Source organism: Podarcis cretensis (genome assembly GCF_951804945.1).
Source record: "Podarcis cretensis genome assembly, chromosome: 4".
Lineage (NCBI taxonomy): Eukaryota > Metazoa > Chordata > Lepidosauria > Squamata > Lacertidae > Podarcis > Podarcis cretensis.
Window position 1 is genome coordinate 33,441,728 of NC_137173.1, and position 15,115 is coordinate 33,456,842.

Consider the following 15,115-nt stretch of genomic DNA (forward strand, 5'->3'; position numbering starts at 1 on the left):
ATATCATTGGCCTGTTGGGAAGAATCAATTTTTACTTAGCCATTTTAAAGAGATGAAGGAAATATCTAGATGTCTTGCTCCAGTCACTTGACACCTTTACAAAAAAAATGTATTCTGAAAAGTATAAATGCATCAGGTTTATTCCTAGCATGGCTCACAGTAGCATTTTCATATTGCATGGGTTTGACTTTGACACCACTGTGACAGCAACTCAGGAAATCGAGTCCTTAAGAATTCACTGGTGTCTAATTGTACAATACAGAAGAGCTTTTAAAAGAAATTCTGTTCAGATGAGCCCCCTTAACCCTCCAGTGAGGCACAGAAAGTATGAACAAAGATTAAGCAGGTGAAAGGGAAGCTTGTGCACCATACTAGATATAGCCCAACCAAGTGTTATTACTGTATTGGCCCAAATATAAGCCGCACCCAAATATAAGCCGCACCTTTAAAATTCATGGGGGAGGGAGAAGAAAAAAGAAAAAAAATACGTGAATATAAGCCATTCCCTTAAAATTCCGCACTCACACCCATTCCGTTTTACCATATGTCTGTTTCAGCAGCGATATTGTAAAAGCCAATATTTGTAAGGTCACAAATTTAAGCCACACTAACATCCCACGGTCAGAATTTGGGGGGAAAGTGAGGCTTATATTCAGGTCAATATGGTACATACCTTTTGCACCTCCTCCAGAGTAAATAGTGTCTCTCCAACCTTTCCGTATACAGTGGTACCTCAGGTTACATGCGCTTCAGGTTACATATGCTTCAGGTTGAAGACTCCGCTAACCCAGAAATAGTGCTTCAGGTTAAGAACTTTGCTTCAGGATGAGAACAGAAATCAGGCTCTGGTGGCACAGCAGCATTAGCTAAAGTGGTGCTTCAGGTTAAGCACAGTTTCAGGTTAAGTACAAACCTCCGGAACGAATTAAGTACCGTATTTTTTGCACCATAACACTCACTTTTTTCCTCCTAAAAAGTAAGGGGAAATGTCTGTGCGTGTTATGGAGGGAATGCCTACGGGTGGCATGCCTACGGATTTTCCTCCTGGTCGGGTGCATGTTATAGAGCGAAAAATACGGTACTTAACCTGAGGTACCACTGTACTTATGAAAGAAGCTATTTCTGTCCAGAAGATTAGCTTTAAACCATAGCCACACAGGAAGAAAAATAGCCCGGTTACTTAGAGCACGGTGCTGGTAACACCAGGGTTGCACGTTTGATCCCCATGTGGGACAGCTGCATATTCCTGCACTGCAGGGGGTTGGACTAGATGGTCCTCAGGATCCCTTCCAACTCTATGACTCCCTGAAATCTTCAGTTTAAAATGGGTAGGCATTACCTCCCACTTATGTGCTGCAATGCGCAAGAGTATTTAAGAAACCTCTAAAAATCTGCATGAGTCCATTTATTGCCACATTCCATGGCAACATTTCCTTCATATAAATGTGCTTTATTTTTCCAAGGTAATCCTTTCAACTTCCCTGAAGAATGCTAGACGTATAATCAACCGTTGGCTTAGTAAGAAACTAGTCCTTGCAAAGCACACCTCCAGCCAGCATGGCCAGGGTCTCAAGGGTGATGAGGGATGTTGGCCAGCAACATCTTCAGGGTACCACATTGGCTACCCTTTGGCTAGTAAAGCTAGGCTCTTTATCTTTTGCTATCTGAGACATAGCCCATGTCTCAATCTTAGGTCTTAACAGCATAATACACCACCATCAGTATTACACTGTAGCTACTCAGTGGATTACCATAATGATGCAGCCAGACTTCTATTCATTTCCCCACCTTAATTTATTCCTGCTGCACACTTCCTACATACCACCAGCAGGGAGAAAAACCTTTATATAGAGTGCATTTCAAGTCTCTTTCTGCAAATATTTTACTTCCTGGTAGGCGGGAACACACTGATGATCTGCTGCATTCCACTAATGCCCTAAAAACGGAGAAGGCAAAACACAACTCTTGTTTCAGTTAAATGCTTGTGTGCTTGTTCTGTTGTCAAGTTGGCTTGTTCAAATAAACTGGTTAATATTAACCACTTTGTCAGCTTGAAGGAAAGAAGCCAGTTTTTAAGCAAAGCTTCTGATCTCCTTCCACCTGCAGGGGGCAGCAGGGTGCAAACCTGAAGCTCAACACCACTGGACGGAAGCCATGCTAAACTATGGTTTAGTACAAGGTCCGAACTCAGCCAGTGTCTCCAGTTATATAGCACACACTGCTTTTTCAGCCAAAGATATAACTATTTCAAACTGTCTGAGGAACATGTACATTTACTGACCAGAAGTGAACCCATGTGAAGAACTAAGAAACTAGAGAGTTCTAATTCCCACTTCACTCCAATTCCAAGTTGAATGCTACCATTATGCACGGAAACATCATGTCTCACCTTGTTTGGAAGAACAGTTCTGTTGCCTTTTATCTCTTGGTAACATATAACATTATATGAGTTGAATTTCAGCAGCAAGCAAGCATTCCTTAAGCTGGTACCTTCCAGATGCTTTAGATTGCAGCACCCAGGTACAGAAAGCAGTAGATGTAAAAGCAGAATAAATCATTTTCTACATCCATGGCTACCAATTATCTCAGTTCAATGAGACCACCTGCCCTACAGCCCCATTATTGCACAGTGATCCTATCTAAATGGAACTTAAATCTTTCTAATCATCTGATTGAGCAAATGACTTTTTATGGGAACACTCTTGAGACAAGAATCCTAAATAATTAATTAAAATAGTTGATCATATGTGATGCAAAGCAGTGATAGGTTCCCTCAATTCTCTTTCATTAAGTACTTTCTAATGCCAATTGTTTTTGTGCTTTTTAAGTTTTTGGATCCAAGTGATTTAAGAGTTTATTTTAAGCAATTACAGCATGGGTAGGGAAACTAAGGCCCAGGGGCCGGATTTGGCCCAATTGCCTTCTAAATCTAGCCTGCGAACGGTCCATGAATCAACGTGTTTTTACATGAGTAGAATGCATCCTTTTATTTAAAATGCATCTCTTGGTTATTTGTGGGGCCTGCCTGGTGTTTTTACATGAGTAGAAGGTGTGCTTTAATTTAAAATGCATCTCTGGGTTATTCTTGGGGCATAGGAATTCGTTCTCCCCCCCCCCATATAGTCCAGCCCCCCACAAAGTCTGAGGGACAGTGGACCAGCCCCCTGCTGAAAAAGTTTGCTGACCGCTGAATTACAGATTTCATTTTTAACCTTTCTGAATGGACGTGGGGGATGGGGAGAGAATAGACATTCATTAAATACAAATACTTTCTCTGAGGTGTTTTGAGAACACCATACACAAAACCACCCATGCTATCCACCAGTCTCACAAATCACAGCTCCAAAGAAAACGTCTCACAAAGGCACTTAGTAGAACTACTGAAGCAAAGAGTTGGGGTGGATATATGTGGGAAAGTAACATCATTTGTCGGTTTTGGGGGGGTTGTTGCTATTTTGCTCTTTTTCTGCATGGGGGTAGAAGTGCAGAGCAGCCCCCTTTTTTATACCACCCATGGCCATCATCAACATTGACAAGCACAAAACTAAAGCTCATGGCCAGATGAACTTCCTTGTGGTACATTAAGATTAGTCCGCACAAGCACATGAAGTTTCCAAAACCTTTAGAATTAAAAGATACACTACCTCTTCAGCACCACAACCCAACAGCAGCAACCTCTTTGCCAGGTTAATGTCAGGAATGTTCCTGACAGTTAATGTGTATAATCCTTGTAAACAGCTATGTACACAGTCCATTGGCACAAGCGCATAGAACTGCAGACTGAGATGCTAATCCAAAACTGGTAGCAGGTGAGCGCTTAAGAGGCTAACATACATAGGCACCCCCCATAACAAGGTCATTTGTGCCCAGCGTTTGGAATATCACATGTTTCTGAGAAAACGTTGCTCTTAAAATATGGCTTAAAAGATGAGAACTACCTGTCCCCTTAATGACTTCAGGTGTGGATGATCAGTTAACTAAATGTGAGTGATAGGAAGCTGCTTTCATACAATGTCTTCAGTGGAGCACTGCAGATCGGATGAGCGTAAGGTCAAGAACTGGATCCAATTGTGCAGAATGCCCCGATGGTATTGGCCTGTGTCAACCACCATGCCCCATAACAGCCTCCGCCCAGTGTTCTCCTTCAAAGCAATTCGAGCTTCCCTCTCAGTCACGTTGTAGCTGATGTTCAAGAGCTGGATGAGAAGGATGTAGCCCATGCTGGAAGTTACAATGGTACAGTACCACACACAGGTGAACGAAAGGGCAGAACTAGAAGGGGGTGGAAACAGAAAGCAAGGAACCCATTTTAATAGGGGCATTGCTGTAGGGCTACAGGGAAAAGGGGAGACTGACATGCTATTTTGAGAGTAAATAGTAGTAACCTTTGGTGCCTTCCCGTCTCAGATTCTGCATCACAGCAAACTGCAATCTCATTTCCCCACTTAAGTGCCTCATTTCATTGCAAACATTATCAAACAGTCCATCATCTATGCCAGGCATAGGCAAACTCGGCCCTCCAAATGTTTTTGGGACTGCAACTCCCATCATCCCTGACCACTGGTCCTATTAGCTAGGGATGATGGGAGTTGTAGTCCCAAAACATCTGGAGTGCCGAGTTTGCATATGCCTGAGCTATGCCTTACTATAAGGTAATAAGCATTGGGATTTGATTATTGCTAAGCTCAACAACCAGTTCTCTGCCCTATACTTCTGCTCTGCAAAAATGCCCATAGCAATGTGGTTGCACTCAGTGGTTACAGATGGTCTCTTTACAGGTTACAGACTGATCTCCCACACCCTGGGCATGCTATCTAAATATCCCTAAAGTATGGGTAGCCAGCACAGTGCCCTTCAGATGTTGAGGACCATAATGCCCATCAGTCCCTGCTAGCATAATCAGTGATGGGAACTGTATACCACAACATCTCTACCTCTTCTGCAAAGGCCACAGTTCTTCCTTTACACAACCACAACATTAAAGCTCCTTGCCCACGAAATTTATATAGCTATATTGTTACCATGGTAAAAGCACTACTAGTTGAGGGAAGAACCAAATTCACCATTTTAGATATGTGTGGGCAATAAACAGCCTGTGCTTAGATGTTCTTCAGTTGTTGCCCCTTAATTTCAAATGGGAAGGCTTGCGCAAATTATAAACTTGATTGCACTCAGTGAAACAGCACAAGCTATAGCGCAGCAATTCCAAACAGCAAGTAAATCCAGAGGTGTAATTTGTACCAGAGAGTATTTAATTTCATCCAATTGTGTAAGTATGGCACTCAATCAAGGGGTATGGAACTGGGCCCAGGTAGTAAGTAAAAATTGAAAGTGCACTTACTCCCCATTCTTCCTAATCAGTTTGACCCTGTAAGTTTGCCTGCTCCACAAACAGTGTCATATTTTAGGTGCTGGGACAGGTGACCATGATTTAAGGTGTGGCTTAAACCAACTATCATAATTAGGCCCACAGGCCTGTATAGGGACGTTTTTTATGTTTGACATTTTATTGCGTTTTTAGTATTTTGTTGGGAGTCGCTCAGAGTGGCTAGGGCAACCCAGACAGGTGGGAGGCATATAAATAATAAAATTATTATTATTATTAAGATTCCCTACAGATGTTAAAGACAGAACGGGATGGGAAGAAGATGATTGAAATACATTTCCCTCATAGATTTATCACAAGTCATTGAGAGTCAGCATGGTGTAATGGTTAGAATGTTGGCCTATCACAGCTGTCAACTTTTCCCTTTTTAAAAGGGAAATTCCCTTATTCCGAATAGGATTCCTCGCAAGAAAATGGAAAAGCTGACAGCTATGTGGCCTGGGAGACCAGGGTTTGAATCTCCTGAGTGACCTTTGGCCAGTTATTGTCTCTCCTTGGGAGAAAAAATTGGTATATAAATGCAATCAATCAATCAATCAATCAATCAAGTGTCTAGAACAGAATGAGCTTTCAGCGGAGCAGGGCTGGATTGAGAGGAAGCAATAGCTGCATACAAACAGATTGCAAGGCATGCAAGCCAATATGGAGGCACAGTCCATATCACTTGAGCTGGAATGTGAGACATACTGAGAAGGGAGGAAAGAAGATAACAACAATGGTTGTCAGAGACAGGAAAAAAACTATATGGGCACCTGAAATGAGATAGTGGGCATTTGGAAATCATTAGGATTTGTGCATGCAAAGAGGAGGAGGACAACACTACAATGTTCAGAATGCATCATCCCGGAAAGCAATTATGCTTTTTGTCGTTAAAAGTGTAACCTGACCATGCAAAAGAACAAAAATAAAACAACCCAAAAAAGGAACACAGGACTTTATCTTTGTTTCAACCACAAGTGTCACATATGGTCACTTGGGCAAGTCGCACAAGCACAAAATAGTGTGCCTCAGCATGCCAATCTATGAAAGCTGCACAAACCTTCCCAAGGACAAAGGTTTTGACATTAGCAAACATCCCAGCATGCACCTCGGGCCAAGATAGCAGAAGCCAGGCAGACCAGAGGACTGACCCTCTGACATAGGGTCATATCAGTAGTTTCTTATCCCATTGCAGAGTATTTCTCTCACCTGTAGTCTCCATAGACACCAGGACAGTAGAAGAGTGCCATGATGGTAGCCTTCCCCTTACAGATGGTGTCCAGAGTCAGAGAAATCCCATACACTGATGTGAGCAGAAAAAGGGAGAGTGCAAGGATAAAGGCTTGGTGGTTCTGTTCCCCAACACAGCTGTTAATCCTCCAAGAGATAAAAGAAAAACTTTTTTTTAACAAAAAAGTGGTGTAAGATAAACAAGGTGCCAGATTCTGGTGTCCATTAAGTATTCTGATGTCCAGCTGAGGGGTAGTTAACTATGGTTTGCAGCACAAACACAATTTGCAGGTTTGGACAAAATGGCAATTGTTGGCTTGCCTCAATCCGCAAAAGAGGCCAGAGGTACACTGCAGGGGAGGGAGGGGCGGAGAACAAGAGCTAGAGACTCATTGAAGGCTCATTTGCTAGGCACCAAACCGTGGCTGGGCATTATGTCTAAACCAGGCTAACAGATAAGATTCATATAAAATAGGTTTTCAAACTAGCTTATGTAAATAGAGCCAATATACAACAATCTGCACCACTTAAGACTAGCTGGTAGAAAGCTATAAAATTATGCACTGTGGATATTCTGCACCCCAACAGACTTTTCACACATGAAATGTGAAATTTGTTACCTACACCCAGTATCCTAAAGGCCTGAACTTGCACGGTTTAACAAGTTTCTGGCCCTGATATTTATAAGAAATTGGAAAAACAAAGGATCAGAAATGAGAAGAGAGCTGGGCAAACTTTACTTGAGATTCCTGCATTGCAGGAAGTTGGACTAGATGATATTTGGGGGGGGGGGGCTTCCAACTCAACAATTCTATGATTCTGTGACTTCCAGTGGTTCTGCCCTGCAGAGCTCTGCGGCTACTATTCACTGCATTTTCTTCCACCTATCTCTAAATGGCCTGACCTACTCTTCCCCCATTCCCTTTGGCCCAGACATCTAGAGGAAAAAACATCCCAATGTTTTGATTTCTCAAATACCAGGAGCAGTATAGTTTTAAAAACTGGCCCAATGTGAAGTGTGCAAGTTTGCTCTTGACTACAGAATGATTCCCCCATCGTCACTACACAAAGTACACCCCCCTAAATGAAACCATTAATGTATCACAACATTTACAACCGTTGATGGGTGGCATAACAGATTATGAAGTTCCCCTGGGGAGATGTGGCACTCCCTCAGCTTGTCTGGTTATAGAAAAAGGATACGGAATGCAGGAAAGAGCAAATATTAGACAGGGAATGCAATTCATGCCACAAAACTCACTCTGCAGCAGATCAATTAAACATACTGACAAGAGCCCAAACAAAGCAGAAAGGCCTTTTGGGGCAAGAGGAGATCCATGACTCATTAGTAACAAAGATATCAGAAAACAAATGTCAAAGCCAACTTGAAACTCCAAGGAACATACCAGACACAGTGATGATCCAGTCTCTTCACACACCTGCCACATATCCGGCAGTGCCCAGCTCGGGCTGGCCTAACCAAGTGACACTTGGTGCACCAGTCCGCTGTGATCCCACCTGTCCCTGCTTCCAACACATTGGCATAGCCCTCAGGGTAACTGTTCATTGCAATGTCAGGCACAGCTGCTCTGTAAAGCCCCTTGGAGCTCTCCAAGTCATTCCTGTTTGAGATGTTGTTATTGTTGACATTGCCGCCTTGGCAAAGTGCTTTGTCACTGCTCGTTTGGCAGGGAAGGTAGCCAGGGTCTCTCTTGGCTTGAGACAGGGCCACCAGCATGAGGATTAAGCCGCAGGTGAGAAGGATCACCTGGCTGGTGCTCACGTGGCCCCGGGGTACCACCTCTTGGAGGAACACGTAGTACATGTAGCCTAAAGAGAACAGCCCTAGACTCAAGAAGAAGAGAGTCTGGCCCTTCTTCCTGTGTGTGAGGTAGTAATACCACAGCACCAGTACAGGAAGTGATATCAGAATGACAAGAGCCAAGAGGAGGTGCAAAGCTGCTATGTGAAGGAAGACAGGCAACAGGATGATTGGCGGGAGGAGGCTGATATCGACCTTTACAGCCCCCCTAAGCCACGGGAGGCGAAAGCGGTCTGTGACGGTGTCTGCAATTCTCTCTAGAGTTCCCGGGGGCAAAGATCTGCAAGTCAGCCACCTGTTAGGGAAAAGCACAGAGATCTGCTCATGTAAGACTGAAGAGACCAAGAAATACATTTGTGTTGGCTTCTGTCACTCTGTCACTTTGTGTCAGATCTCACCAAGGTACAGCTGTTTGGGGATGCTTCAGACAATTGTCAGCTCCCTTGGGGATGAGCACATGTTTATATTCTTCTTATACATGTGGTTGTTTTATTATGCATACAGACAAGTGTAAAAAGGATGTGTGAAATGGCCATAATTCTTCAGTTTCTACCCAGAAATTTGAATATAGTGGTACCTCGGGTTACATACACTTCTGGTTACATACGCTTCAGGTTACACACTCCACTAAGCCAGAAATAGTGCTTCAGGTAAGAACTTTGCTTCAGGATGAGAACAGAAATCGTGCCCCAGCGGCACGGCGCCAGCAGGAGGCCCCATTAGCTAAAGTGGTGCTTCAGGTTAAGAACAGTTTCAGGTTAAGTACGGACCTCCAGAACGAATTAAGTACTTAACCCGAGGTACCACTGTAGTATTATGTGGGGCCGCATCTCATCATATCATCTTAATGCTCATCTGAAAATGATGAGTGTATCCCATTGTCAGTAAATCCAGTTCTGCGAACTAGCCCTCAACTTTCTCAAGTTCTGTTCTTGTCTGGTCTGTCAGTTTACCTGGCAAAGAATCTCTCTGTAGAACAGGAGTGGGAATCACCATGGCCCTTCAGACATTGTGGGGATGCAAACTCCCTTCAGCCCCAAGCAGCATGGCCTATCACCAAGGATGATGGGAGTTGTAGTCCAATGGCTGCAGCCTCCCCATCCCTGATATAGAAAAGACAAGGATTCACGAGCTCATGAGTTCACCCACCACTTTCCGTACACTGAATAGGGAAGACATTTACGGCTCAGAGAAGTGTGCTGGGTTTTGTTGAGTTAAAGCAATTGTGGGAGAAAATGGCTGGAACCCCTCCACATAACTTCCATAAGATCCAGACAGAAGTGGGCAGGGAATTACAGTCCATCTGCAGAATCACCGGTTCCCCCATGCCTGCCTAAGGCCACTTGAAATGTTCTCTTTCCAAGCAAGAAATCATATGTGTTTTTCTTGCAGGGAAGTTGCCCAAATTATGCAAGTACAGCTGGTCAACTTCCAACTGGGTAACCTTGACCAAGTATAACACAGGGAACACTTGCAAAGCATTGCTTCACTGCATATGTGTCCTTCAAGGGAAGCCACACCAGAAAAAAAATAACATTAAGAAGCAACCCTTACTCTCCAACATTATCATAGCAGGGGTTTGTTTGTTTTTTCCTTCTTACTTTTGGAAACTACTGCCCAGTGTTGACATTTGCCAATTTCAAAAACTCTTTCAAATTCCCATGATTACACCATTTTTTTCTAGAAGGACTTTAGGAGTTGCATGTGATGCACTCAACAGGTAAGGTTTTCCATCTCTACGGAAAAGAAACAATTCTTCAGAATTTGTGCCTCATGGGGCTGTTAAAGGCATAGTAGCTCTGGTATTTTATTATTATTATTATTATTATTATTATTATTATTATTAATTTTGTAAGGTACCTCAAGCAACAGAGGTGGCCATCTGATCAGACAGAAATCCAGTGATTACCAGAATCGCCACATGTGGAGCAGATGAAATACTCTTAATAGGGACAGTTTACCTGGAAAACCACACCCTGAATACAAGCCTTTTTATGCCAGAACTTTGAAGACAGGAGGAGGGAGCAGCTAAAGGCCACCCCAATGGCCACAACGGAAAGATCTCACTCAAGCCACGAGCAGAGCAGCCACCAACAAGCTAACTACTAGCACATTGGCAAAGCTAAGCAAGGTCCGGCGTGGTTTCAAATTGGTCGGGGGAGAGGGCACGTGTTGGGAGATTTCTGCACTGCTAGATGACCCTCGGGAGTCTCTTCCAACTCTACAATTCTATGAGAAGTGCCAGCTGGGTGAAAGTTTCAGACGTACCTTTCACAGCCCTCGTCGAGGTCCTCGCACTCGCAGAAACACGCCGCCAGGTGGCTCCTCTGGCCCTTCCGATCCAGGTACTCGCAGCAGCAGAGGGTATCCTCCGCCTCCGGACCTCTAACTTTCTTCCTCCCACGTTTCATGGTGGCAGCAGCAGCAGCCGCAATGGCCCCTCCCGCCCTCGCAAAGACCGGAGGGCAGGGAAAAAAGAGGCGCGGGGAACCTCTCTCGCAGCATGCAAAGGGCAGGGAACTCCAGGGGAAGTTCTTCTTAAAGTCAGTTCCCCAAAGCGGACTTTTGCAAACGAGCAGCGGAGACAGAGGGGCAAGGCGACAGCAAAGAGCCTTCTGCAAACCCGAGGGAGAGGAGGAAACGAAAGGGGAGAGGCAGGCGCGCAGCGATTTCCCTCCAGACTCCTCCTGACACCTGTAACCAAGCGCCAGGCAGCAGCGAGGTTCTTCCCTTCCTGCAACTTGCTTCTCCTCCACCCGTTTGCAATCGATGCGCATCCAGTGACTTCTACCCGCGTTCTAACTTCCCGACTATCAAGGTGCAAAAAAGGAATTCTTGTTGGGCGGGGCGGGGAGCAGCTCCCCAACCCAACTTGCTCCTCCTTGGCCAACGAGGATTGGTTGGAATCTCTGCAGGCTCCGCCTCCCTTTTCTCTCCCGCCTGCCCCCGCCTTGCATCCAGGGCGCGCCCTGCCGTTCTCCCCTAAGCGACCTCGCCGCGCGACCTGAAGTTTTCCCAGCTTCCGGCTTCCTTGGCACGCCGGCCTCTTCCTATCCTCCCGTGACGTCACGGAGCCCTGCCCAATGCCCGCGGGGGGAGCGGAGGAGAGGGAGAAAAAGCACGTGTGAATGCGAGAAGTTCCGTCGCTGCAAGGAAGAAAAAAGCCGCGCCTTCGAAGTTTGGATGGGGCTTCGGGAAGCAGCTCAGGAAAGGCGGAGGAAAGGGCGGGAAAGAAACTGCAACACAAAATTTGAGGCAGCATTCAGATCCTAAGAAACCGTGTACAGTGGTACCTCGGGTTACATACGCTTCAGGTTACAGACTCCGCTAACCCAGAAATAGTGCTTCAGGTTAAGAACTTTGCTTCAGGATGCGAACAGAAATCGTGCTCCGGCGGCGCGGCAGCAGCAGGAGGCCCCATTAGCTAAAGTGCTTCAGATTAAGAACAGTTTCAGGTAAAGAACGGACCTCCGGAACGAATTAAGTACTTAACCCGAGGTACCACTCTACTCAAAACGGCAGCGGCCAGCTCCAGGTTTTCCGCTTCCCAGTTGCCAGCCTAGCCCTAATAAAGGTGACCTGACCACTCCTAGGAAGGACATAGGAAGAATCTAAGGAAGTAGCCTTAAGGCTCTCTAGGTTTTCAAGCAGGAGTTTCTATCAGCCCTACCTGGAGATGTGGGGAACTGAACTTGGGACACAATGCATGCAAAACAGTTCCTCCACCTTTGAGTTGCTGCCTTTCAGTTGTAAGTGCACTTCTGACACTGCAAGCCACCCTTCCTGCAGGTCTGAAAATGTGAGGCAAACTGACAGCATGGTAAAGCTCTGCTGGATGAAATGCAATTGCCTCTGGTCTATTTTTTGGAAATCCTGCAACAGATTTAAGTTTTTACTCTGCTAACTATACACTGGAATCTACCCTGAATCACTATTGAATAGAATTTAATGACACGTGCTCCATCCCAATATGAAGTGATCCTTTGACAATGCAAGATCCTGAAGCATCCCACCCTTGTGACAAGAGTCATAGAAATAAAGGAACTGGGCACCCGACCATCAGCTTTGGGACACCCCAAATTAGGCACCTATATCTCCAGAAGCAAAGCAAATCATCGAGTCCAATGCTTGGCTTGGGCATGTTGCAGGTTTTGGGTACCAGAGTCTGTGGTGCAAGTTGCCCATAATTCCTGAAACTTGTAGAAGTTAGAATTAATGAAGGTTTGACAAAACTGTGCCAAACACTGCTGGGTTACGTTTAGGATAACAAGCTGTGCCACTTCACAAAGGCTGAAGTGGCCAGTCATTTAACCTATCAGTGCAAGTCCTTAACAAAACAGGCAACACTGCCAGGCCCAGAAGAGGAAGTTGTCAGGGGTACAGTGGGCTATGATCTAAGTGGAAGGCAACTACTCTATAATATGAACATGGGGCATTCAGAAAGTATAAAACAATTATTTTGATATGCTACAGTATACTGCAGTGTTTAAACGTTATTGTCCTTGCATCTTCCTGAAACACTTGCCACCCTCTCCTGCCACACCAGTGCACTCCTCCCTTTGAGAACTACTGGATTAATATGAATAGGTATATGATATAGCAAATGAAGTTTCAATGCTAGCTTTAGAAGTATTAGATGCTGTGCTCAAATGATCCAATTATGCGTTTGGACGTTTAAATATTTGAAAAACTAATTTATAAAAAAAGGAGGGGTCAAAATGGCCTCTCAAAAGTGGCTAGCCCCCTCCCCCACCATGTAGCACGACCCCCATCCTTGCTGAACTCCTATAGTCACTTAAAAGAAAAAACACTTTTCACAGACTCAGAATGCATCTCATTTATTATATATATCAGCAGTTCCATTGGTCTCACTTCGTATCTGTTGGTTGGCATACATGGGCTGGAGAAAAGAATTTCCATCAAAATCATACTAGGACTTATTTCAGAGAAACTGTGTTTAGGATCCGAGTGTTAATATGAAATACATCATTATTTCTCTTTCAGGAATATGTGAGGCAAAACTCACCCACACAAAAATAAGCTTTACTCCTTCATTGCTCCCCCTTTTTTCTGGTGCTGACAGCAGAATTTGCACAATTTTAACAGCCACCTTTGTAATGTGCCATTTAATTCCCAGCAGCAGAGCTATAGGTTAGTCATAGGGCATCTGCTTTCCCATTCAGAAGGCCCAACGTTTAATCCCTGGGATCTCCAGGTTAGTCTGAGAAAGTCCTTTGTCTGAATCCTTGGAAATAAATGCTGTGACAAGCAATGCATTTGCCACATTTATATTCTACCTTTCCTCCAAAGAGCTGGAGCTGGTATACATTCTCTTCCTCCACATTTTATCCTCAGAACCCTGTGAGGTAGGTTATGCGGAAACACTGTGACTGGTCCAAGGTCACCCAGCAAGTTTCATGGCTTAACAGCAATTTGAACCTTGGTCTCCCAGATCCTACTCCAACACTAACCACTACATCGCACTGGCTCTCTCACTGTAGGATGGAGGAGTTTTGGATTTGATATCCCGCCTTTCACTCCCTTTAAGGAGTCTCAAAGTGGCTAACATTCTCCTTTCCCTTCCTCCCCCACAACAAACACTCTGTGAGGCGAGTGGGGCTGAGAGACTTCAGAGAAGTGTGACTGGCCCAAGGTCACCCAGCAGTTGCATGTGGAGGAGCGGAGACTCGAACCCGCTTCCCCAGATTACGAGACTACCGCTCTTAACCACTACACCACACTGATAGATGTTGTAAACTAGCTATTTTTTAATTTCCATTTTAGGAAATGTCTCCCCCCCCACCCTGGCAATTTTTTATTTTATTTTAATTTTATTTTTATTTTCTAAAAGGGTCTGGCAAAAATTGTGCATTTGTAGTTATAACTTGCTCCTTTTGCATTTTCCCTTTGCACAGGGCTAACTGCTCTGGATTTGCAAAATAAAAAATACTAATTGCAAACCATTTTCCCTAAGCAGGTAATTGAATTGCCATTTGTCCTGATGGTGTATGTGTCAGTACAGTACCAGTCCTGGACCGTATGAACACAAGTGTTGCCAGTGCTGATCGGTATGCATCATGGATACTTCCAAGCCAGTAATAACCTATGGTAAATAACTGGAATAGATTAGCACTGACCAACTTCTCATATTGCAAAGCAGAAGCAAAAGGGGAAATGCAAGTGACTCATGCTTCCTCCCTTCACCTGCTTGTAATACAAGACAGCCCTTCAGTTTGGATGAAATATAGAACCTTGTCACCTGGCTCTACACAGTAGGGCTTGATTTTAGAAATTCAGGATTGGTGCTCTCAATAACGTTCTCTAGGACAGACGGAAGCTTCATTTATATGACTGTTTCAAGCAAGAACCAGGTTTCCTAAAGCATCCCAATATATTCTCTGTACAATTATACAGTACTGGTATTCCATGGGAAGCACTTGCTTTTCTTTTACCTTCGTACTTCCCATTCCCCACCCCCTACCCCAATTCTTTTTGCTTGCCTTTAACAGCTCATTTGATTTCATTCTAGTTTGTCAACTGCCCTGGTTTTCAGTTTAGCTTGGTCTCTACCCCAAAACATAAAAAGGTGGTTGGCCTGAGAGTCATTTAATAGCTTGCTTTTTTTTTATTTTATTCAGTGAGTTTTTGTTTCCTTTTTAGATATGCAGTGAAATTCTGTGTTTACTCGGAAGTTAAGT

At 44.4% G+C, this 15,115-nt stretch overlaps 1 protein-coding gene across 1 annotated transcript; it reads right to left on the bottom strand.

Annotated features, from left to right (window-relative positions):
• Nucleotides 1-3,143: 3,143 nt before the first annotated feature.
• Nucleotides 3,144-11,407, bottom strand: ZDHHC23 (zDHHC palmitoyltransferase 23). Its single transcript, XM_079973828.1, has 4 exons — nt 10,686-11,407; nt 8,002-8,712; nt 6,575-6,742; nt 3,144-4,272 (listed from the first exon to the last, which is right to left on the bottom strand). The coding sequence occupies exons 1-4, from the start codon at nt 11,192-11,194 to the stop codon at nt 4,005-4,007; spliced, it is 1,656 nt and encodes a 551-aa protein (XP_079829954.1). The 5' UTR covers nt 11,195-11,407; the 3' UTR covers nt 3,144-4,004.
• Between the last annotated feature and the right edge of the window lie 3,708 nt (nt 11,408-15,115).

What these genes read in the sequence shown, in the direction of transcription:
- ZDHHC23 (XM_079973828.1), bottom strand. Translation starts at nt 11,194, where the DNA reads ATGCGCATCGATTGCAAACGGGTGGAGGAGAAGCAAGTTGCAGGAAGG. An exon ending in CTCGACGAGGGCTGTGAAAG is followed by an intron (nt 8,713 to 10,685) that starts GTACGTCTGAAA and finishes TTTCCCTAACAG; the next exon opens with GTGGCTGACTTGCAGATCTT. An exon ending in CTGGATCATCACTGTGTCTG is followed by an intron (nt 6,743 to 8,001) that starts GTATGTTCCTTG and finishes TATCTCTTGGAG; the next exon opens with GATTAACAGCTGTGTTGGGG.